Raw genomic sequence first — 23,966 nt, 5'->3', positions numbered from 1 at the left:
GAGCCGTTTGAACTTCGGCATGACAGAAGCAATCATATTTGATGTATTAAAAGGCACAATGTGCATGATGGAATCAATGACATGGTAAAGGTGACTCCAGCCAGATTTAGGTTTAGAAATAACCACATAGTCCCTCCAATGTACACCACAAAACCAAGCTTCCTGGCCTCTTTAACCTCACACATAGACAGTCTCCTGGTGGGCAATCTAGCCATAAACCAGCTTCCTCTGTAAGTCCCCACCTTAAAATTAGCCTAGCTTTCCTAGCACAAAACCTTTCTAGATGGTTTTCTTTTTAAAAGGATAAGCAATGCACCTTCTTGCTCACTAGCAACTGGACAATAAAATGTGGCCACATATTAGATTTGAACTTTTTCAGAGTAGCTCCCAGGATGGTTTTGGTGCTGGGCATGTTGATGAGATGCTGGCAAGGTAAACTGTAATAGCAATGACACTGATGAAAAAGTGGTGCCTACGTAAATAAGTGAGTAGAATATGGGCCACTGAGTCATAAGTGTTTGGGGGGAAATGGTAACACAACCTGAATGAAATGTGTTATTAAAAAGTATGTTTTAGAGTTGGTTCTGTGGACAAACTTTCTCCAAGAAGCAGCTGATTATCTTGTCCTACCAAACTCCTTAAAAATCCTGTCTGAACTTATCTAGTTTTAATCCAATCTTTAATTCCAGCTAGTCAGAGAAGGAGTCTGTTCTAGCAAGTCTGGCCCTGCAATCCATGCAATCCAGTAAAATCCTTATCTAAATATTCATCTTTAGCTTCTGGTGCAGATAAAAATTCTCACCCATCTCACCCATTTCTTGCACACAGGTTACAGACTAAGTGGTGTAAATTTCTGCCATTTTGTTAAATTGAAAATCTCATTACCTGCTAAAGGTGCTCATTTCAGACCATGTTCACTGTATATGCAAAGTAAAAAAATGTATTGCTGATTTTATCAAAGTCGTAGCTTATCAATGAAGTATTTTTAGTCCATTTACAATAACACTATGACTTGCAGTTCAAATTACAGTTAAAATAAAGGATATGCAAACTTTCTGGTAACATCCACTTCCCCGGTGTTATTTTTAACCTTCCATTGCTTCTCTGGGTTCTAGGCTCAATAGCTGTAGTGTAGAATGGGCTGGTATAGTGAATGCTTTACTAGAAGGGTCATGATGTTGATACTGTAGAATTGTTTTTTCCTTCTTATTCTATAATCTGCTTGTTGTCAGTCATATTTGTTTGTTAACAGACTCATTCTCTGATGCACAAGCCAGTGTAGGTGTGTTTTGCCCAAGTCAGTTTTGCCTTTGTTCTCTCTGTTTTCCTCAAGACTGTTTTTACCCATCCTTCAAGGCTGTATTTGGGTAACTGACCACTTGTGGTTTATAATGGTGAGGCCTCCCATATCATCCTGAATCTCTTCTTTCAAGGCTTCTTCTATCATCCCATGTCATTACTCCTCTGTGCAGCATTTTATTGTAGGGTCAGAGACAGTTTGTGCTGACCAGCAGTACCTATAATGGTCATTCCTGCCTATTAGTTACAAAAATGCATGGAACTCTTGAACCATGCAATAATAGAAAAATTGTACAAAAGCAGAACAGGGGAATAGTCACCTGTGATAGTCAGGTGATTCAATAACTGCTGTCACAGGCTAAACCAAATCTCTAGGCATGCCAAGTTCAGATAAAGCCTGATGGGTCCTGAGGCTCATGGTGCTGGCTCAGCACAAAGGCTGTGGTCTCTTACAATACACAGCAACACCATTTTCACTGAGGCATAAAGATACATGTTCTAAAACTTCATCTGCAGACTTTGCCAGTGTAAATTTATAGCTAGTGCTGTAAAACTCAACTTCAACTCTGCTCTTAACCTGTGGGACACGGCCTGTCCCGGCTGTAGCCCTAAGCTGGAGGCTTTGTCACCCAAATCCCAAAGCCCTTCCCAGACCACCACCTTCAAATCAAACCTCAGTTGTTCCTCGGTTGGAACTCAGCCCTCACAGTCCTCAGGTAGCTAATGTAGGATCCAGGTAATAGCTCTGTTGTTCTGCAACTGGCAGTATAAAATGTGTCCAGCACTCCTGTCCAGCCCAGGAACCCATCAGACCCAACCAAAATCAGAGCAGTCAGCACTCATCTGAGTGAGGGCAAACCTGACCCTCTTCATCAGCACACACTTCCAGGGCCCTGGCTGCACTCTAACCAGAGTTGGCTCCAAACTGACTGGGGCAGGATGTCTCAGGCGAACAATTGGCTCAAAGCAGACCCATTGGATCACTTCCCAGATGTGTTTTTTGCTGCACAGGTGCAACATAAAGGCACATTCGTGTGTGAGCACACATCCAGGAAAGCTTGTTACAGCACCTGGCATCCTGCTGAAGGCTGTTGGAATGTAGCTCCTGGAAAAGCTCCCAGCTCACTCGGGCCACATGGGAGCCTCCAGCCCATCTTTTCCTCCCTTTGCCTCCCGTGTGCAGGTCCCAGAGTTGACAGCAGAGGGTATGAAATGCACAGGTATTGCCTGCCAGGCTTCCTTCTCCATCGTGGAACAACGACAGATGCTAACCTCCCATGCTGTAGATTGCCAGCAAGCATGTAGGGTTGTGAAGCCTGGTCTCTAAGCAAATAATGACAATGATAAATAGTAAATGCTAACCTCAAAAACCATTAATTATTTCCCTGCATTTTAGTGAAAGGTACTGAAAAGGTTCATCATACACAGTATCTTTCAATGAGTCCTGAGTCACAGTATGAAATGTGGAACATCTATTATTAGGCCATTGGTTTTAGGGTTTTTTTTTCCCATCAGGTAAATTTTAATAGCTAAATAAAACCTGACTGTACAAGGAATGGCACACCTAGCTCGATTTCTAAAATATCTTAACTGAAAAAGAAACTGAGGCTTAGGGTTTTAGTATTTGGTATACTCACAATATCAAGCTCAGGACATTTCAACCCATAGGTGCCTAATTAAAGGAGCAAGAAAAATAACTATAACAGGGAAATGTCCTGTAAAATTAATCTCTGCATTATAAATAAAGATGCACAAGAGGAAATCTGAGAATAGGTCTTAACTTCCTGTCTAATGAGAAATAGATAATAACTATATATAGACAATTTTAGCTTTCCTATATTTGCAAGAAAGCAAAAAAGATGTGACAGACTGCTTTTGTTTATGAGGTTAAGCTGACAGTCATTTTCAGCAGTGTTGCCACTTATGAGAGAAGGCACGTTCTTTATTCTACTCATGAAAAACAGTTATGTAAGAACGACCTGTATTAGATTAGATTTTCTGCTTTAGAGCAGTGCAAATTCAATATTTACCATCTATCTGAATTTAATTCATTATATGAATGGCTGCAACACACAGAGTGAGAACCTTGATGTGCAGTGTCACCAAACCAGAGCATTCTTTCATCTTGTATCCACTATAATACCCTGTGTATATCAATTTGATATTAACTAGTTGCTGTCATCACAAAGCAGCTCTTTCATTTTATGTCAGAATTCCCTAGGCACACTAGACAAATTGGCTCACACAAAGCAGCTTCATGTGGATTTAGCCAGATCATTGTAGTACTGGCACCTCTATTTTTCCTGTGTGTGAAACATAATCTCATTGAATTAATATATTTTCTGTTCCTTATCTATAGCCACATTTTATCATTTTGAATTAGCCTAAATCTGTCTCTAAAATAGAACAATAGTCCCATAGCTATGCACACCTCTCTTTGTGAGATTTTGACTCTTAAATGGCTCAAATAATCAATTTTCTTCCAAAGCCCTCTAGCCTATCTAGTGTCCTAGACACCTGCTATTCTTACCCCCTGCAGTAAAAAGCACCAATAAACATGGCAGTATGTTAATTCATGTGATCATGTTCATAAAACAGCCCTGTTGAAGCCAAGAAGACAAAATAAATTTAAGTTGGACTGTCACCATCCATTGTAGATCAGGCTTCAACAGCTGAGGCTGCTTTTGCTTAGAGCTCTAGCTCTAGTGGGCTGTGTTAACCTAAATATTATGGTGGGATGAACATTGCTTGTGCACAATTCTTTGTCTTCCTTCCAAATGCTTTCAAGTATGCATAGCTTTTCTCACATTCTTGTTGGAAAATGAGTAATACTTCCTGTTTTGAGACATCCAAGTCTTTTTAAAATTCTGTATTTCACATAAAGTGAAATAATTTTACATATTTCTATTACCCTAAACAAAAAACTTGTTTTTGCAAGTAAAATTCTCTTAAAACCAAGCATTTCTGATCTAAAGCAAATGTATTTTGGATTTAAAGAAAGCTTCACTAGGATACATTTTTTTAAAGTTATACATGACCAGCTTTTTTGTTTATCAGGGAGAGATGAAGCACCAAGGGCAAACAAGCAGGAATACAGAAATTGCACACACTTAAAGCAAAGCACAAAGAAGGTTAACTGTTGCACATTGTATTCTGAATTAAGGATCTTCAATTTTGAGATGTCTATACCAGGCAAAATAAGCATGATCATTAAAGAAGTGTGCTAACATAAGGCAGTATATAATTCAGTGTCAAAATTTAACATTATGTATCTAAGCCTTCCAGTGTTTTGAACAAGAAGCTTTGCCATGAATGTTTTTAATCTAGATGTTACTGCTTAGTTGCTGTCTGTGAACACATTCTTTATCTGCTTCAGTGTAGTTCTACTGACAGGTCGATGTGCACTCTATCACCTCAATGAGAGGCTGCTCTAAGATGGACACTTTATTTCTGTTTCAAGATACTTTCTGTCCCTGTAGATCACTTTCTAGTACTGCATTATATTGATTAACTGCATAGAAAGCATTCCATATACACATTTTTTGTATTGTTGTATGGTCCTTAACAGTCTCTCTGGTCTCTTTATCCCTGTTAATTTTTCCAAAATACTCAGCATAGAAGCAGAATCCATGTCCTTCAGGGTAACGCAGAGATAATAAGACAGCCTTTTGCTCCTGTCTCCTTAAGAGAATACTGCAGGGGGGATACTGAATAGTGCTTACAACAGCTCTTTGTGTAGCTTGCTGTTATTTATGGGTATTCATTCCTGGTCATAATATGCAGCACAGTTGAGAATCAAAAAAATTAATTCATAAAGTGGCATGGATGAAATCTAGTAGCTTTTCCATAGTGCTGGGACAAATGTTCCATAATAACTGGGGAACTAGAGCATATTGTGTTGAGTGAGCATCAGAAGTGATCCAAGTCTCCTGTCCTCAGCAAATTGACATGTGATGCACACCTGGAGCATCTCTGAACTTTCTGTCCAAAACCAGGCAGAACAAGCAAAGGGAGAGATCCCAGGGTTTAGGTTTGATAGTTTAGGATGTAAGGACATTATTTAAATGGACGTTATTTAAATAGATGTGATGAAGAATTGCCATACACCTTTTCTTTATTGTTTGAAGAAAAAATGCAGATAAATATATGTGTGCTTGCCATCACTGGGTGTGGAGCACTAAATAAAGCACATGAACACTGAAGGCTTGTGGATCTGGATGGTATGATTTCTTCACTGAATCAGAGGGACTCCATCACTGTGCCATATCTCTGCATTTGGTTCATGAAGCAGGAAGTTAGCACTCAGTAAGACTGAGCACAGGAGCGGTGTTTCAGCTCTAAAGGGCTGAAATATTGTGCTGCTGCACCTAGTTCATGCTAGAATTTTTGCAGTGGAAAATACTAAAATAATAACTCACTGCTGTTTTCAGCAATTTGTTCCTGGTGAACTGCATGTGTGTGGCTAAAAGTTGTTCCTTTTAGTTATTCCTAAGGTCTCCCAATTTTCATTGCAGAACAAAGATCAAAAGTGTTTGTACAAATAAAGTTAGCAATTTGGTCTGTGAAATTTTGCCTCAGTGTCCTTTGCTATTAATCATAACAAAGACACAAAGGTGGAGAAAAAAGTATGTTTGCAAATATTAAAACATTGGATTTGGACTATTTGAGAAAACAGAGCCACTGTGAAGCTCTTCTGGACTGATTACAAAAATTTAAAATACTTTTGGTCTTCTCATTTAGTGCTTCTGAAAAGTATAGCAAGGTTTTGTCACTGCTATAGTGATTTTCATGTTAAGCAATGAGCTCCCATTAAAATGAGATATCAACTTATTTCTGTCATGAGGGAAACTGAGGCCCGGCCCCGCTCTCCCACTCTGCCTTCCTGAGCTAGCTCAGATTACTTGCAAAAGTCACCCTTCCTTAAGGATGTAGGTGTTGAAAAATCAATACTAGATTATGTTCTTTGCTATTAGCCTGAGCAGCTTTTTCTATTTCCCAGAACTTACTAATGTGCTGTTGTATAGAGGTCATCTTTCTGCCGAATTGCTGAATAATCCAGCAGGGTGCAGGGCCGAGTTCCCTCTCCACAAGCAGAAAAACAAAAGTAAAAGTCATTTCTAGGATACAGATGAGAAGACTTCGTTCACTTTTGTCACCTCTACATCAAAAAGATAAGCAAATTGGATAATATTAAGTGAGGAGCAACAAAAGACATTCACAGACTGAGAACACTGATGTAGGTTGTAAAATAAATAATGGCAAACATATTTTTGATGTTTCCAGACTAAAAGAAGGCAGTGCGGGGTTTTTTTGTTGTTTTGTGACTTGCTTTGGTTTGCCTTAAATGCATATTGCAATGGCCACTAGATGAGCTAGAAATAAAATCCTGCAGATACTGGTCTTTGTTATTCCATTTTAACTGAGGTCATTTCAGCCAAGAAAGAAAATCAAGGCACTACTCACTGACAGAACTTACATGTTTTATCAATGCTAGATGACCAGAATTCAAGCGGAATTAGGGCTTTGTTGCATTGTTTAAAGTTGGGCCAATTTCCTTTTTCTGTCTTACTAGAAATAAATATATTAAAAATTATCCATATAAATGAATATAAAAGTCTATCCACATAAAAGCCTATAAGTATTTAGAAGGTATACACTAAGTTACAGGAATTGTTATAAATTAAATAGTTTTGTTTAAGTTCATCATTTTCCCACATGCTTGAATGAAACCACATTATGAATGGAGAGAGCAGAACTTCAAGGTTGGAACCTACATGCATTGTTTGTAGGTACTATTCACACAGTTGCTAACCTTGTGTGATGGAAATGACTCAAAGCACTGCCATCTCTTTTGTCGTTGTACTATCATTTTAGGTAGGAAACAGCCAAATAGGCCACTTGTGTAGATTATGTAATTTTGTCCTAGTCATAAATAGGACAAACATAGGACTCCTTTTTATACTCCTCATGATGACTTTTTCCTTCTGTGTCATTCTGAGCATTTCATTGCTCATGAGTGGGTTTTTTTACTTTTTTTCCAAAACTTTTGTTTATTCTTTGTGCATGTTATATTTGTGTAGAGTTACACTGGAATGAAACTCAGACCTCCAATACAACACGTTATTATGAAAAACAGAGTACACTTTATTACGAAAAACAATTTCCCTCCAGGCACCCCACCATCCTGCATTACCAGGTATCGCACTTCCTTGGTGTTTCTGCTTTTTTTGCAAGAAGGGCTTTAATCCCTGAAGCAGAATCAAACCTGTGGTGTCAACACGTTGTCAGCCAGATTCACCTGACTCCTCCTTTGCCTTCCCTTTTGCTTTACCTGTCTTGGTGCATTTGCAGCATGGCTGGATGCCCCAGTGAGTGATCTCCATCTCTCTCTCTCTCTCTCTTTGCAGGGGTATGTAGTTGATGAGCATGCAGCCATGCAAGCTCGATGGGAAGAAGCATCTAGAGAAACAATCAAGAAGACAACCAAGCCATGCCCCAACTGCAATATTCCAGTAGAAAAAAATGGTAAGTTTATTAGATATCTTGTACTTACCTGTCCTTTAAAATCTATTTTACAGTATAAATGTATGAATGTGCAGGTGTAATATGCATAATATTATTCCAAAAGGAGGAGAGCACAAACAGCTTGACTAATTCCCTGTGTCACCTAATCTAAATTATCTTGAAAACACTAACTCTAAATCACTTAGTTCTAAAACCACTAATTAAGCCTCACAAAATGTCTAGCTATTTTTTAGATCGGGGAAATGGGGCATTGGATGTAGCATTCATATAACTGGATATCCAGCTAGTTATCTAGACTTTCCTTTGTTACTGGGAAAAATGGAGATTTGTAGGGTAAAACTTATCTCCTGATGAAGCAGAACATATGTAGGCCAGAAAATCACACCTGAAAGTGGGGTGTGAAAAATTAGTCCTGCTGCAGTTGTCTACACAGTATAAGGCTGAATTTGGGTGAGATTAATCCCAACCCAGCCACATGCCCATGGTAGAAGAGCAATTTAGAGGAAGCAACATGAGTCCCGACAAACAGTTTGCATTAATCAGTGCTTACCATTTAGGAAGAAAAGTAAACTGCTGGCACTGGGATGTTTAAAATGAAGAACAGGAATGGTAAATAGGCTGTACTTTATAGGTTAATACTGTTCCAAGACTTAATTGTATTTATGTTAATTAATAAAAATATATTAATATGATTGCCTAAATATTATACAAATACTTAGAGAGTGCTTCCCAGTTTTGTGGCATTCACATGGGACACTGAAAACACCAAATAAGACACTATGGACTGCAAGGGGAGAACACTTTGAGCAGTGACACTGCAGAAATATTACTGGGGAAGAAACAGGAGAAAATCCTGAAATCTGGGGTTTGATGAAAGAAAAGAGAATTGGCAGATGGAAAGTGGGAGACACCTTCAAGCACAAGAAGCAGAAGGAAAGAAAGCTTGAATTGAAGAGTGGGAAGGTGAGACAAGATTTGGCATAGTGTGGAGAGCAAAGTGGGCAGCAGAAGAGAGATAACGGAGGCCTAGGTCAAAAAATTATTTACAGATTTGTAGAACAGACAGAGAACCAGAAGTTTTAATCTGATTAGAAATAGACAAATGATAATGGTGACTATTTATATTCAAGAGTTTGTGCACAGCCAAACAAAAACCTGGTTAGGCTTGAAGGAGTGGTAAGACCTTTACTTTCTCTTAGACTCTGAGCACCCTACTTTAGTTGCCCTGCTTTGAGCAGAGTTTTGGATTGGATGTTCTCTTAAGGGACCTTCCCACCTCAGTGATTCTGTAATTTTGCAAATAAAATCATGAAGATTAAAAAGTGCAGTGTTTGCCTTCTTCTTTGGTCATGGGTACTGCACATGCCAGCTTGTAGGCTGCCATTTGTAAACTTAAAGAAGCACTTCAGAGCTGCCAAAGTACAGCTGCTGTCAAGAGACTGACAACTGTATCGTGATGTCTGCCAGCAGTCCTCATCTGGGAGGCGTACACTGACTCCACACAAGAGAATAATTCTGCTTTCCTTCCCCACATTCTGTGGACAGTGTCTTTTACAAGGGACAGTGACAATGCCAATAACTTTTCTGTAATAGCCCATATAAACTACGAGCATTGTAGAATACTTCTGGATGCCAGTAACTTTCCTGTAATAGCTGAAGTGAAAGAGAGAAACACTTTCCCACAGTGAAGGCCCCAGTCTGAGTGAGTTTAGAGGCACATCCATGTCTCTCAGAGGGCTGCTGTACTCACAGAGCTGTAGGTCCCATTGCTTGAGGCACTCTCCACTCTTGACTGCTGATCTCAGCTGCCATGCAGCAGAGAATAACAGGATTTATGCAGCTTAGCAGGGAGGGCACATGTTTTACAGAGGACATCCAATGGGTTTGGGTCCTGCACCAGGACTGAGATGAGTTTTACCCAGTGATGGCTTAATACAAACTGTAAGAGAGGACTGGATCTAAACTTTAAATAAACTGGAACATGGAGGCTGGCCATTTGTATGTTTACATTTAAATAAGATAAAAATCTTTCTGGCACATTGCATTTCTTACACAAAGATATAAACTGACAAATAGACCTTGCTATCACAAGTGGTTTTCTCTCTTTGTCACGTGAAGCAGACAGGCCTGTTTTAACAAACCAATTCTTGTTTGCTTTTGCCTTCTGAGAAACATTCTGGAGTGGCATTTTTAAAAACATGGTGTAAGGGCAGCAGCTCATACAGTAGGGAACACACACTCTGTGTACCTCCCATCACCATTTGGAGTCAAACCAAGATGACATTTCAGCATTTCTTCATGGTGCATGCTTTTCTATCAGTTTGAATCACACAAAAGATCTCTTTGTGTGGTAAGCAACATCATTTCAATTTGAAGTGTATTTCTGTAATGACCTTTGACAATGTTAATGTTTATATATTACAAAATAAACTTTTGATCAAGGTTATGAGCAGAGAAATTAAAGCTACTCTGGTGGTATGGAGAAGTAAAAACCCAATAAGCAAAAAACATGTATATGATCAAGAGAATGCTTCACTAAATACTAAAAAGGTCAAATCAACTTAAATTACTAATGTCATTTTTGTGTGATCAGCAGTCAGCCACCAAAGTCTGTATCTTCTGATTTACCAACTTTCAAAACCTGAAAATCTTTGAATCCAAATTCAAAAAAGGATTAAATTTTTTTTTTATCTTCTGGCTCACAGCTGGTCTAGTGTAAAGTAACCTTGAGGAGGTACCTCCAGGACTGCTTTGAAAGGTCACAGACTATCACCTCTTTTCCCTATCCCTAGCATACTATTTTTTAATTTTCTCCTACCCCTGCAGTCCCTCAAGTGAGAAATGCACATTAAAGCCCAATAAGAGGGGAGTACAGGTTTTAGAAAGCCCAGGGAAATATTCTTTGAGTTTGTACTTTTCTTTTATTAAATAATTTACTTAGTTGGTAAATTAGTGTCTGTGAAAGTTGATTTTAATGCTCTTAATTGTTGATTAACATCTCTAAGTGTTTTCCAAGTAGCAAAGCCATTCTGTTGCTATTTTGCAGGTGGCTGCATGCACATGAAATGTCCTCGCCCTCAGTGCAGATTTGAGTGGTGCTGGAACTGTGGCCTGGAGTGGAACAGAACCTGCATGGGAGATCACTGGTTTGAGTAGCAGGGCTGAGGCCAGTCCATGTTGCTGCTAAAGCTTGTTTTTATCAGGGTCAAATTCTTGCTTAAACAAAAATCCCAGTGGTTTTAGGGACACAGAGTTCAGAAGCTGGCCTAGTTTGTTGGCTTTTTGCTTTATTGCATATGCAATCATACCAAAATCACATTGAAGTTATGCCAAGGCTTTTAAATCCAAGTTAAAAGAATAATTGTTTTAATGAACAGACTTGCTCATCGTGGTACAAAGAGGGCTAAATTACAACTTTTTGAACTTGTGCAGGCTATCAACATGGACAGTTGGCAGGGCTACAATGAGGAATCTCACTTGACATTTACAGTCAGGAACCCATAACTCTTGCAAGAGGGAGCAGCCTGCATATGTGTGTGTGTCTCTGAGTGTGCGAGCATCAAGGGGAGGTGGAAGATGCTTCCTGTATCATCTGCTTTTTTTCTTCAACCACTTCTTCGCTCATTCAGCACAATTTTTGATTTCAAGGCAGTATTTCTTAACAGCATTTTTGGCAGAGAGAAGGCTGTGGCTCCTTAGTGATTTCTCAGGGTTTCTTGCTAACAGGCTTTCTGCAGGGGTTTTGCTTTCAAATGAAATTTTCATGGAAGCATCCAGCTTTATGCTATACTTGTGCTTGTGTATTTGTGATATACAACACAAAGCCAGCCTTCCTACTCATTATAGACTTTGTTACCATGGGAAGATTAGCTAAGGATGCAGTTTCAGCCCTGTCTGTGTCTGTTGGTGCAGTGGTGACTGGATCCAATTATGTGTTGTGCAAGCTACACTCACAGGGCTTCATTTTTCTTGTACTTATGGAATGCTTTGGATGTGGCAAAGTGAAGCAGGAGGAGACTTCTCAGGGCTTTTCTCTACCATGTTTCTTCTAAACTGAATTAGAATATGGGTATGATTCTGAAAATATATTTATTGCTCTAAAGGTGTGGGGCAGAGGGACAGCTTCATTTTGCAATGTTAACACAGTACGTAAAGTTAAATAGCATTTCCAAGTCTGAACAATTAAAGATCTGTTTGTGATCTTTACATTGATGTTTTACTCTGAAATGAAATGGGTAATGTCCACATGCAACACACCATGTAAGGATTTGCACAATTTAGTTCTGGAAAAAACCGCACAATAAATAAAGTGGTCAAAATTTTAAACTTTTTTTTTTAAATTTGAATACAAAGTAAATGAGTACAAAAATATTGGGTGGGGTCATACATTGCCTTGACTGATTCAAACTCCCAGCTGAGAGGCTAGCCCTTTGATCAAGACATAATGTTAGCACAAAGTAAGTTCCACAACCATGGTCTTCTTTTATCAAGTTTGAACTAATATTTTCTATGGCATGACTGTAGAGTCCTGAAAACATGGGTGGGCCTCATATCAGTGCAGAGCATGAAGCTTGAGGCATGAAAAAAATCCCAGGCTCACTAGAAAAAATGTCCAATTGCTAAAAGCAGTGGAATATTCATCTGTCTAAACTGGAAGTGACAATAAAAGTGTAAGGAAACAAAAGAATGAAGGCATGAAGTACCAAAAATGAGAGCATGAACTGGTAGAATTAAGAAAATGAGAAAGAAAAAAAGTGGCAATGAGAAGACAATGGACATTTCCTAAAGGTAATTTTCCTGTTTGGCACTGCTGAACTAAAATTTATGCAGGAGAAGCTACATTGAAGTACAGGAATGCACTTAAATGCTGTATTTTGTCTCAACAGGGGTATTTTACTGTGAGCTCTGATTATCTCATTATTTGATTTTTCCTATATCAGGGTCTATTTTGTAATTTATATGGCTAGCTTCCAACAGGCTAGGGGAAAAGTAACAATGCTTAATTTTACTTTTATCATGTGTTACATGGGAGTTCATCACTGATTCATCATCATATTCAAAAACATTCAGAATCAAAGTCTGAATCTCTCCTTTTTTTTTGTGTCTTTCTCATATAGTAAGAAGTTATTCACTATAAGGCAGTTTCACTGAGTTAGAGCCTGACTTAACATATTAATGTTTAAATTGTTACATAGAAACATGATTTATTCCCCTGGATCAGGGTCCATTGAAGTCAATGGACTGCAGACCAGCTCCTGCATTTCCTTCTGGCTGGGAAGGGCATTCCAGGCATGAGTCATAAGGCTAGAATAGAAACACCTCTTTCTTGGAAGAACTTGTCAGAAAACAGGATTCTGAGCATTCGTCTGAGACGTAAGCAAGGGCAGGAAAGGAGAATAAAGAAAGGAGTTCCAGCACTGACTCAAGGTTGTGTCACACAGTCCAGATTTTGCACTCTGCTGAAAACAAATGTGTATTTGGAGGAATTTAACAGAACATGTCCTGATCTTCTCTGTGTTAATACTATATGTCTCCATGCATATATGCACAAACGTTGAGATGGTATGGGGTGTTAATCTGATTTCTCTTTACTCTAAGATTCTCAGTTTTCACAATTAAAAGGGCATGAAAATTCAGGATTAATGCTCTGCTGACACTGCAAGAATGCTGGAATTCCTATAGAGATGTGTGAATTGACCCTAAAATGTCCTATGCTGGTAAACTTCTTTTTGCATGGAAAATGCCATTTAAAAAAAATGTATTTAAAATGTCTTGAAAAAATCCAATTTATTTTGCAATTTGACGCAAAACAGAACAGAACAAACCAAGTTTTCCGTGTCTATTCAGACTGCTCCTCTTATTTCAGCTCTGAAATATCAGAGTGAAATTCACCTCACTCCAACTTTAGCTCTCTGGTTGGTTCAGTGGCTTCTGAAGCTTGTTGTGCCTGTGCATGGTGGAGCCTGCTGCGTTTTTAGTACAATTGCTCATGGCTAGAGGTGTGATGGCAACATCCCTGCCAGAGACAAGGCACAGCTCCAGACAGGATGCACAGGACCCATTCTGTGTGCTCCTGCACACTCTTGGCTTGGTTGCTGCATGAGGAGGGGAATCTTCCTTTTTTGAAAACTTAGAACACTGGCATTGTTTGCTGGCATTCATGAAGCCAGCCTTGGCCAACACTTCCTCAGGGCTGCCAGCACATCTCTGGAAGTTGTCCTGGGGCAGCCGTGGAGGGTTAATGAAGACAAAGAGGACTCAAGCATGAAAGAAGGTAACCAACCTGAGGGCTTAAGCAGATAAAAAGTTTTCAAGAGTTTGTGGGTTTATGTTCTCTCCTAGCAATACACTCTGGAAACAATGACTGCATGTTTAGCATAGAACTGTACATTCTAAGAAGGTGATTTATTGTAGAGCTATAAAGCAAAAAACAAAGAAGTCTGTACCTTTTCACATCAAGGTTTGGCTTTGTTAATTGAATTCTCTTTACCTTGAACCTTCTTCATCTTTCAGATTAAAACAATTACAGACTTGTTCTTGGTACTGCAGTCTGGGATCCTTTAGTGCATGTTAAATGGATTAAGTACAGGATGTATGCTTAAATATTCAATAATAATTATCATTATAATAATTCAGCTCTATACCTACAATGAAAATCTCTAATATATAATTCCAGCTAAAAATGAAATACAAATACCAAGTATTTTAGGAAGAAAATACATAACAGTTTGGGTTCCTCAGGAAAAAGCATATCTCAAAGTTTAAAGTAAATAATACTTTGGGAGCTGTGACTTTGACTAAAATATCATTTATATGTCTGTCTTATCTTGTCACAAAACACAGTCCAAATTATTTCATTTTAAAGGGTACACTTTAAAGAAAAAATTCAGTAAATGGCACTCCAGAAGGAACATTATGCCACTGATGAGAAGTACCAGTGAAGCTCTGAAAGAACAGCAATCAGTGCAAAATGCTGTGTGCACATGAACAGTAAGGTACCATCTCTATTGCAACCAGTATGGTAATTTTTTCCTGCAGATGTTGTTGATCATGTAAGCTGGAGTGAAATTGGTATTTGTGGAGGGAAACATGAGGCACTTGGAGATGAGAGCCCAGATTCCAAGAGACTCTGCTGGCCTGAAAGACTGGGAAAATTCAGCCCTTTGAGTAACAACCACTGCTATGTTCCTCACATTGACTGTGCTGCTCAAACCATTACACAAGTAAATCATCGTGTGCGGGAAGCTCAGGAAGAAACATTTGCAGCAAGCCTGGAAGGATAAAGCATAAAATCAACTCTGAAGATTGTTAGCCCCATGCTGACCTAATTGGTCTGATACAGTGTTTGACGAGTCTGGTGTCATGCTTTAACCAGTCAGCAAACTGAGTGCCACGCAGCCGCTCGTGCACCGTGCCTCCCCAACCTCGCTCTGGCATGGGGAGGAGATCCTGAAAAAGGTAAAACCTGTGGGTTGAGATAAGAACAGTTTAATAATTGAAATAAAGTAAAATATCATCATCATGGGATCATAGTAAGGAAAATGGAGATAACCAAAAGAGAAAAAGGAATAAAACCCAAGATGAATGAGTGCTGCCCAATATAATTGGTCACTACCCACCGACTGATGCCCAGCCCTGCCCTGAGTAGTGATCAGTGATCAGCCCCTCTCAGCTGACTCCCCTAGTTTATATACTGAGCATGTCCCTCTGTGCTGTGGGATATCCCTTTGGTCAGCCCAGGTCAGCTGTCCTGACCATGCTCCCTCCCAGCTTCGTGTGCACCTCCTCACTAGCAGAGCATGGGAAACTGAGCAGTCCTTGACTTAAGCATTATTTAGCAACAACTGAAACACATATCAGTGTGTTATTCTCATATTAAATCCAAACACAAGCACTGTACCAGCTGCTAGGAAAAAAAATTATCCCATTATCCCAGCTGAAAACAGGACATATGGTGATAGCTAATGGAGAGGAACCCTACACAGAGATAGAGAGCTGCAGTAGCTGTTAAGAGGTAGGTTTTGTTTCCAGGCTGCAAAATTCTCATTCTTCCTTCAGTTCCTCCTTAAGCAACTAAAAAGCCTGAAGAAGACAACATCAGATGAAAGTTTCCAGGAGAAGGAAACTCCATGTCCAGTGGTTTCTGATTGTCCTTCAATAGCTTCACCCAGATGTATCTGACAGCACAGAACTAACAGTGATTCAACAAGAAGAGACAAATATACTGCTTTACATTTAATCTGATTTATTTACAAATTTTAAAGAAATATTTCTACCTCTAATTAGCAAATTTAGAAAAGCACCTCTCCCTTCTTTTCAAACATGTTTGTCTACTGATTCCCATTATGTTTATTTGTATATGTTTTTTATGTGTTTGCCCATGTGGCTCCCCTTGTGTGCCACCTACTGATTGCCCAGTGTGTCTCACCTTCAGACAGTTTAATGCTCTAGCAGTTGGCTTGATTGTCTCAGCACTACTGGAGTATGTGCTGCCAATAGTGTCTTCTCATACTCTGGGCAATTATGTGCTGCCAGAAAAAATGTCAGTGGCTTTAAGGAAGCAGAAAGGTAGGCAGGTTGAGAGAAGCTCATTTAATCATATGGAGAATCATATTTAATGTAGTGCTTTGTGTATCTGTAGGAATATCTTTTTTTAGAAATCAGGCCATATGCTATTTCATTTTTCTTCATTATTATTAATAGTGCTTTTTTCTTTCCTTTTAATTTTTCTTGTCTCTGACCCCATTTTTCTGAATAATGGAGTAATGGTTCTATGCCAGTAGATAAAATATGCAGCAAGACATCACCTGTTACATTACTTTCTGGCTTTTATCCCTGGAAAGCTTGAGGAATTCACATAATCTATGTAGGCAAGGAAGTGCCATTATCTGCATTTTACAGTCAGGGAATTCAGTCCAGAGAGGACAGCCAGACTACGTGCAGGCAAAACAACAGCTCTAATGCACACCATCCCTTTCCTCACAGCTGGGAAAATCTGGCTGCACCAAAGTAGAGGCCACCTGTGTGCTGACACAGGCTTAGGAACACAGGAAGCAATTTGAAGTTTAAGGTCTAGAGAACACCAGTGTGATGTTAGGGACACAAAGAAATAAATTTTTTTAAATAGGATTTTCAGTGGCTTAAAGAACGATGATCTAACCTGACATCCTTTGCAACCACTGGGAATTTTACTGCTGGCTTCACTGGGGGAAGACTAATTTAGACTTTGAAAACACTACTTACTTTGGCATTTTAGCAGTGCATAGGAGATCTTTGGGAGAACTTGATGTCCCAGTTTCATTTTGTCTGTTTGTTAATTAAATATTTAATCTAAAATACATATTCATGCCCACCTCATATTCTCTCCGCCTCATTTTGGTCCAAACTAAAATCCATCAAGCAGTGATGTCATACTGCTTTTAAAAACCTTTAGTTAAGTACATCTGAAGCAACACACTGTATACACATTCTTACTTGGTACATGATTGTATTGTCTGTCTCGTAAACACTAATCCTGACAGCCTGCCAACTTCAGCTGCTGGTTACCAGGCCAAAAGCAATGATGGCCTTAAGTAATACTCAAAAGATAATGCTAAAAGGGAAAGGAGCAGTCAATACAATGAAATAGCATTCAGACATTTCTGTTGGGGCCAATATAATGTTTTTCTTGGAATGGATGCTAAATGCTCCTGAATAGGTTCAGCCAACTGAGTTTGTTTATGCCTAGAAGCTAAACATGGAAAGCTCTGCACTGTGCTTTTCCAAAGTAAAGAGATCACAATGTGATCAAAGGGTTTGAATTTTTTTTAATGAAAAGCTGAAGTCCATGTGTTTCACAGCTGATGGAGTTAAAAAACAGAAAAAAACAAGCTAGCACACTAAGCTACACTGACATTTTCCAAGTACTCAGTGAAACAACAAATGCCAGGTTTGCTTTTTTGTTTGTTTTTAGGTGTTTCTCAAAGGCCAGAATGACTGTGGTATTTACGCTAAACTCAGTCACTTAATGAAGCTGAAATCAGTTTTGATTCAAGCTTCTAAGTTTAAGTGGCGATGTAACTGAATCTAACATTTTACCAAAATATTACTCAGTATTTGCTTAGCAAATACTAAGGTGCTAATTAACTGAGTGGCAGTCATTCGGGTCCTTACTTTATTTCAAAAGTACAATGATAAAGGCTATTTCTGTTGCCTCATTCTGTTGGATTTTACAGAAAGCAAACAAGGGCTTCAAACCAGTGTGAGCAATAAGCTCCTGCATGGTAGAATATCTTCTCCTGAAGTAGTGATCTCTTCTCAGTGACATTTACTGTGCACAAATCAAAAACTATCAGTGGCATTTCATTTTTAGTCCTCTTTATTGTGTGAGCTCTGGGGTAGAACTGAACAAATAAAAAGTGAAGTCTACACAACAGAAAGGCTACTTTTTTAGCTGTTCCAGTACAGCTGTGCCGCAGACCTACCTGACACTAGGCTTGGTAGACAAGAGCATTATAGAAAATCAGCTGTAGATCAGCAAATGTACATATGTACTTATGCCATTATATTGGAGTATTTTTTAAGGCTTTTGCTAGTCTAGAAAACTCAGAAGCCCCTTCCCTCCTCATGAAGGACTCCTTCCAAAAGACCTCTGCAATGGGTGATGGCTGGGGCAGCTTACACATCAACAGTGTCATCATCTAGGTGAGCTGGGGCAGAGATTGCTGCCATACTTGATATTTGTAAGTGCTCAGCTCCCACTTGGGCTACCAAAAAAGGCCAGGTAGTCAAAGGTCACAATCACATGTACTTTAAAAAAAAACAACCTCCTTTGAGTGTCTAAGCAAAGGTAGTTCATATACAAAAAAGAGAACAGCTGAAACTTTTTCTCTGATTCTGAATGCTGTGCAGGATGGAAAAATCTAGCCCTGAGAAACTACATCAATACATTTGCTTCTTCAAACAACAAAGAAGTCCAGGATCCAGAGCCCTTTGTAGTGAGTGTACCCAGTGTCACTTTCCTATTATGTTTCTAGCAAACAGTATAAATGCCAGAGTATTTCGCTAGTTGTGTTTATTTAGACATTTGTATTAGATTATAAAAGGCTTTAGCAAAACTTTAGCAAGTCTCAGATAAATGATGAATACTTATTATTATGTACCACTGCTTGGCCCAAAGAAATAATGGTTTTTACTGCCTTCACTCCATTATGGAAGAGAGAAATTTTTTTACAAGCAGTTAAGCCTTCACAAATAAGATGATCTTACAAGGTCCTTTCATATATGTTCCTACAGCACTGTGTTCACCTTCTCCCAAATGAAAAGTCCATCTTTGTGAAGTATTCAATGAATTGTTTAATTGCCTGAAAGAAGAAAGAGAGATCCAGAAATGTCTCCTATTAATGCCGTTGTTGTCTCAGATCCAGCAGCTTCCTTTGCTAGTCATTGCCAGAGAGATCTCCATACCAGGAGATTTTCGTGATATTTAACATCTCCTAATTTCTTTCCCTTTCAAGCTATTAAGATCTCAGGAGTATAAAGGTCTTATTGGTTTGTCATGTCCACCTGCTATCATGGGCAGGTACCTATGATTATGCAAGTATTTCCATGAATTTCAGAGCACCATGGCATGCAGTTTTTAAGTCCCATTTGCTTTCATGGCAAAGCAATTCTGCAACGTGACCCCAGCTGCTAGTAATGAGCAACCTTTTCATGCCAAGGTATTAATAGACACCTTATAATTATGTATAGCAATATCATTGGTAAGTTTAATTTTTTTGTTGTTTTTCTGTTAATGTTTCCTATTCCCTTTGTTCCCTGATTGGGTGGAATAGACAGCAATCAATTTCCACCTCACTTATTTTATTAGCCTTATTATCCAAGCTTAACATCTTGAATAAATGTTTTTGTAAACATCCTAGAATCAAGTATGAGTGATGGAATTTGACATAAGATTCAGGTGTGGTTGCACCACCACCTTCTGTGGCATTCATGCCTCCATTTCTCTAGTGGAACCACTCCTGACACCTGCCAGATCATAACACTGAGACATCATGCTGGCAATTCATAATCATCCTACCCCACCCAAAACCTTCTTCACCTTGTTTCCAAGTGATGCGCTTCTGGTTTATGAGGCATCTACACTTTCTTTATGGCTTTCTTTTTCTCAGTTTCTGCATTTATATCGTTCTAGATGGCTGCTGCTGTGCATCTCAGGATATAGGCGTTATTGCAAAGTGAGCAAGTACAGAAACACCCTTTGATAATCACCCAATGTGTGTTTGTATTCCAAATGTTATTTTCATGTACTACACAAGCATTTTTTACTACTTTAAAGTACTGTAAATCTGCTATATTCAATGCATCTGGGCTTGAATACCTCCAGTGTAGCAAGTTATTCAATTGTTTGCCAAATGTGTTTCAGCTTTTTATCCTGAAGGTTGATCTCTGCTGCTAATGGTAGAACTCACGTAGATGTAGATTAATGTTAGGGGTTTGACACTGCCCAGCAACTAAGTACCCATTCAGATGCTCACTCACTCCCACATCCAGCAGGATGGGGGAGAGAGTAGGCAGAGCAAAAGCAAGGAAACCTCATGAGTCAAGGTAAGGACAGTTTAATAACTAAAGGTATGAAAAAATAACAATAGTGATACAAAAGCAATCACTCACCACCTCCCACAAGCAGATGGATGCCCAGGCAGTCTCTGAGCAGTGGCTGCTTTAGAAAGACAGCATTCTGGGTTTTATTGAAGGGCATGATGTTATACGGCTTGGAATATTGCCTTGGTCAATTCAGCTCAGCTGCCCCAGCTGTGTCTCCTCCCAGCCTCATGCTCAGCCCCAGCCTAGTCAATGAAGTACCAGGGTGGGACAAACAGAGAGCCTTGATGCTATTCAAGCACTGCTCAGCATCAGATAAAACACTTGCATGTTATCAACAGTTTTAGTCACAAATCCAAAACCCAGCAGCAATCCAATTGCTAGGAGGAGAATCAGATCTGTACCAGCCAGACCCAGTGCAAGGAGCTTGCTTTACCAGCCAGTGCAGGATGCTGCTACACCTGGGGTCATGGCACCACACATCTCTCCTGCCTTGGGTCCCTAATGCTGGGAGCCAAACATGGCTTGAACTAAGGATTAAGGGCTGTTTTTCTCAATGCAAGCAGTAACAGGTTTTCTATTCTTGACTGGCAGGCTACTTTTATAAATTACTTAGCAAAAATTGGCTAACTTTGAAAAGCCTCTGTGGGAGGACTGACAGACAGCATCACAGACAGACAGATGGAGACAGCAAGGAAGGCAGGCCAAACCCCACATAGCTACATGAATTCTCACTGAGCTACTGGGGCTCAGTCTGGCATAGAATCAGAGAGATGAAGCTGAGGAGGCTAAAAAACCTCATTTTATCATTAAATGATGGCAACACAAAGCATTAAGCATTCCCAGTCCAGTCCTAATTTCTGCTTCAAACTGAGATCAGAAGTTCCCCATTAATTTAAGGGGAAAATTGTTGCAAAACTTTGGATAGGTGGTTCTGGTAAATGAATTAAGACACACCCACTCCACCCCCTCTTTTGGGGCTGTACAGGAAGCATGAAGAAGTTTGTTGGATTCAACCCAAAAGCTGGGCCTTTTCTGTGGTGTTATTGAGTGATGTTTCAACTGACTCATGGGGAGAGTAAGGCTGGCATTAATTAAAACCCATCAGTGATGAAAATTATATAAATTATCTGATTCATTTTCACCAAGTGTCTGCCTCCCTCTCTCTTGACTACAGATGAAGTTTGGATCAACCACGCTCCTTAACTCTGGTATCTCCATTAAATATCTTGAGTTGTGGGATGACACCAGCAGCAGCCTCCCTGCTTTTGGCTACTCTGTAGAGATCTTCTGGACAAAGGCTCACTCACCAGGCAGGACATCTGAGTCACAGCTGACTAGAGTCAAACTGCTTTCTGTAGTGCCAGTAGCCCAGTGAAACAGGGATTGTAGAACCAACTTTATCACTTTGTGCAGCTTCAAAGAACATAACACCCAGGGGAAAGATGAGAGCAGGAAAAACATAAAGGTGGCTTTCAGTGATCTTGTTCTTCAGTCTGCCAGATTCCAGGCTGGGCCCATTTATCAGCAAGGAGGGAATAGGAAGAGTTTCCAGAGGGGATTATAATGGCTTTTTATCAATAAGTGCCAGTGTTTGAAATACTGCCACATAAACACATCTTTGTATTGTCCTATTTAGTTTAACATCTCACAGGGGATTTTTAAAAGTGTGTTTTGCTTCATTTTTATTGAAGTCATTGTAGTATGGTGATTGGCAGAATATAAACTATTGCTAGATAATAACTTTTAAAAAATTTAAATGAGAAACATTTTGAAAGAACTTTTGCCAGACTTTATTGCAGTACTGAAGAAACCTTAAGTTAAAATAGTATTTTGCCTTTTCTGTCATTTATGCACTTTTAAGCATTTTCCCCAGAATTCTCTCTTATACCACAGAATAGGGCCAAAATAAATTGCATTCTGTAGACATTAAGGAGAATATTAAGGATGTATAGCTACTCTATAGCATGGGTAAAGTTCTCATTTCTTTATGTAGAAACAAATTTTAAAAAACCTCCAAAGCTCTTTTACAGATTTTTTTTGTTTTTTTCCTGAAAGAAAACAAAATCACTTCACTGGTCAGGAAATTATTCAAAAACACATATAACATTTTAACAAATGGCAGTACCACCAGGTTAGTGAGTTCAGTGCACCTGAAGCCACTGCCCTGCAGACAGCAATGGCTTGTCAAAAACCATTTCTCCAAAATAGAGTTTATTGTTTCTGGAGACTCTTAAGACTTCCATACTCTGACAGCAAATATAATAATATTAAAATCTTTTTATGTAGCTATAGATTCTGTGCAGTTCAATCATGTCCTGCTTTAATGAGAAAGGAAAAAATAAGCTTTTTATTAACAACTTTTCCCATTTGTTACGGACATTGAAAATCTTGATTTGCAAACTTCCTAAGTGGTGGTACCAAAAATGTGCTGAACTACCATAAATACAGGAGCAACACTTCAGTCAGGTTTCATTCTTGGAATAAAAAATGTTGATGTCTTGCATCAGCAATGAATGTTGTTATAGACACATCAACTAACACAGAAAAACAAGAACACTGGAATCTGCATTCTACCCACATCTGATGACTTGCCTGGTCTTGAGCAAAATGCATGAATGTGTACTTGCAGAAACCTCTGGCAGAATTATTCTGTTACAAAATAGTTCCTTCTTTAGTGAATTGCTGAGGAGGAACAGTTGCTCAGAATATTATTCAATATTTCTCATTTAATAGCAAAAAAAAAAAAAAAAAAAAAACAAACACAAAAACAAAAACAACCACCCAACCTCAGGAAATGCTTTTGCTTCAGTTTTAGCTTCTTATCACCCTACATAAACAAAGCAACCATCTTTTTGTTCCACTAAGAATTGCTTGAAGAGTGAGCAGTGGTAGGAAATTTCAGTTTGGAAGCTGAAAATTGTCTAGGATCGTACACATTTGGAAGAGCTTTGCTATAAAGGAAAGTATTAGGCATGCTTTTTCCTTTTGCCATTACAATCTCTTAGATCCCAACACTGTAATTTTCATTAATTACGCTGGCAGCTAAGGGACAATGTTTTGACCCTGAACACACAAATGGCTGGGTTATCAAATTGCCTCTATAGTACAGAGGAAGCTGTTAAGTAGAATGATAAAACAATTTTATCATCTTTTTCCTCTGCTGCTGTTCAGGCTGCCTCTGCATACTTCAGTCTCTACCAGCCAGGAGGGCCAAGTGTTACAACTAAAAGGAACTGCACATCAGGACTTATGTGACTGGGCACTGTAAAAAAGCTAATGGAAAAACTGCCCTTGCAGAACAATATCTGGACTTAGTGACACACCCCTCTGTCATGACAATCCTGATTCCTCCTCTTTGCTTTTGATTTTAAGTTCATTCAATATCTCTGGTGAGAACCTAACTCATCCCAGATGATGACTGTCATGGTGCCACATACCCTTTTGGTGCCAGGAGGGAGACATTTAGAAGCAGCACAAAACAACAGCTGTAAATCAGACCTGAATTCTCTTTCCTTTTTCTGAAGAGCAGCACCAGTAATCATGAAGGAAGTTACTCA

At 39.1% G+C, this 23,966-nt stretch overlaps 1 protein-coding gene across 2 annotated transcripts in view; it reads left to right on the top strand.

Moving 5' to 3' along the window:
* Positions 1–12,150, top strand: part of PRKN (parkin RBR E3 ubiquitin protein ligase) — a 675,810-nt gene extending 663,660 nt beyond the window's left edge. For both annotated transcript variants that reach the window (XM_064414870.1, XM_064414871.1), the window contains 2 exons: positions 7,707–7,824; positions 10,871–12,150. In XM_064414870.1, the coding sequence (XP_064270940.1) occupies positions 7,707–7,824; positions 10,871–10,980 (228 nt within the window). In that variant the 3' untranslated portion in view covers positions 10,981–12,150. The remainder of the gene's footprint in view (positions 1–7,706; positions 7,825–10,870) is intronic.
* Positions 12,151–23,966: the final 11,816 nt, after the last annotated feature.

This window comes from Passer domesticus, chromosome 3, assembly GCF_036417665.1.
Source record: "Passer domesticus isolate bPasDom1 chromosome 3, bPasDom1.hap1, whole genome shotgun sequence".
In the NCBI taxonomy this organism is placed as follows: domain Eukaryota; kingdom Metazoa; phylum Chordata; class Aves; order Passeriformes; family Passeridae; genus Passer; species Passer domesticus.
This window is presented reverse-complemented; position numbering and strand designations above follow the sequence as displayed.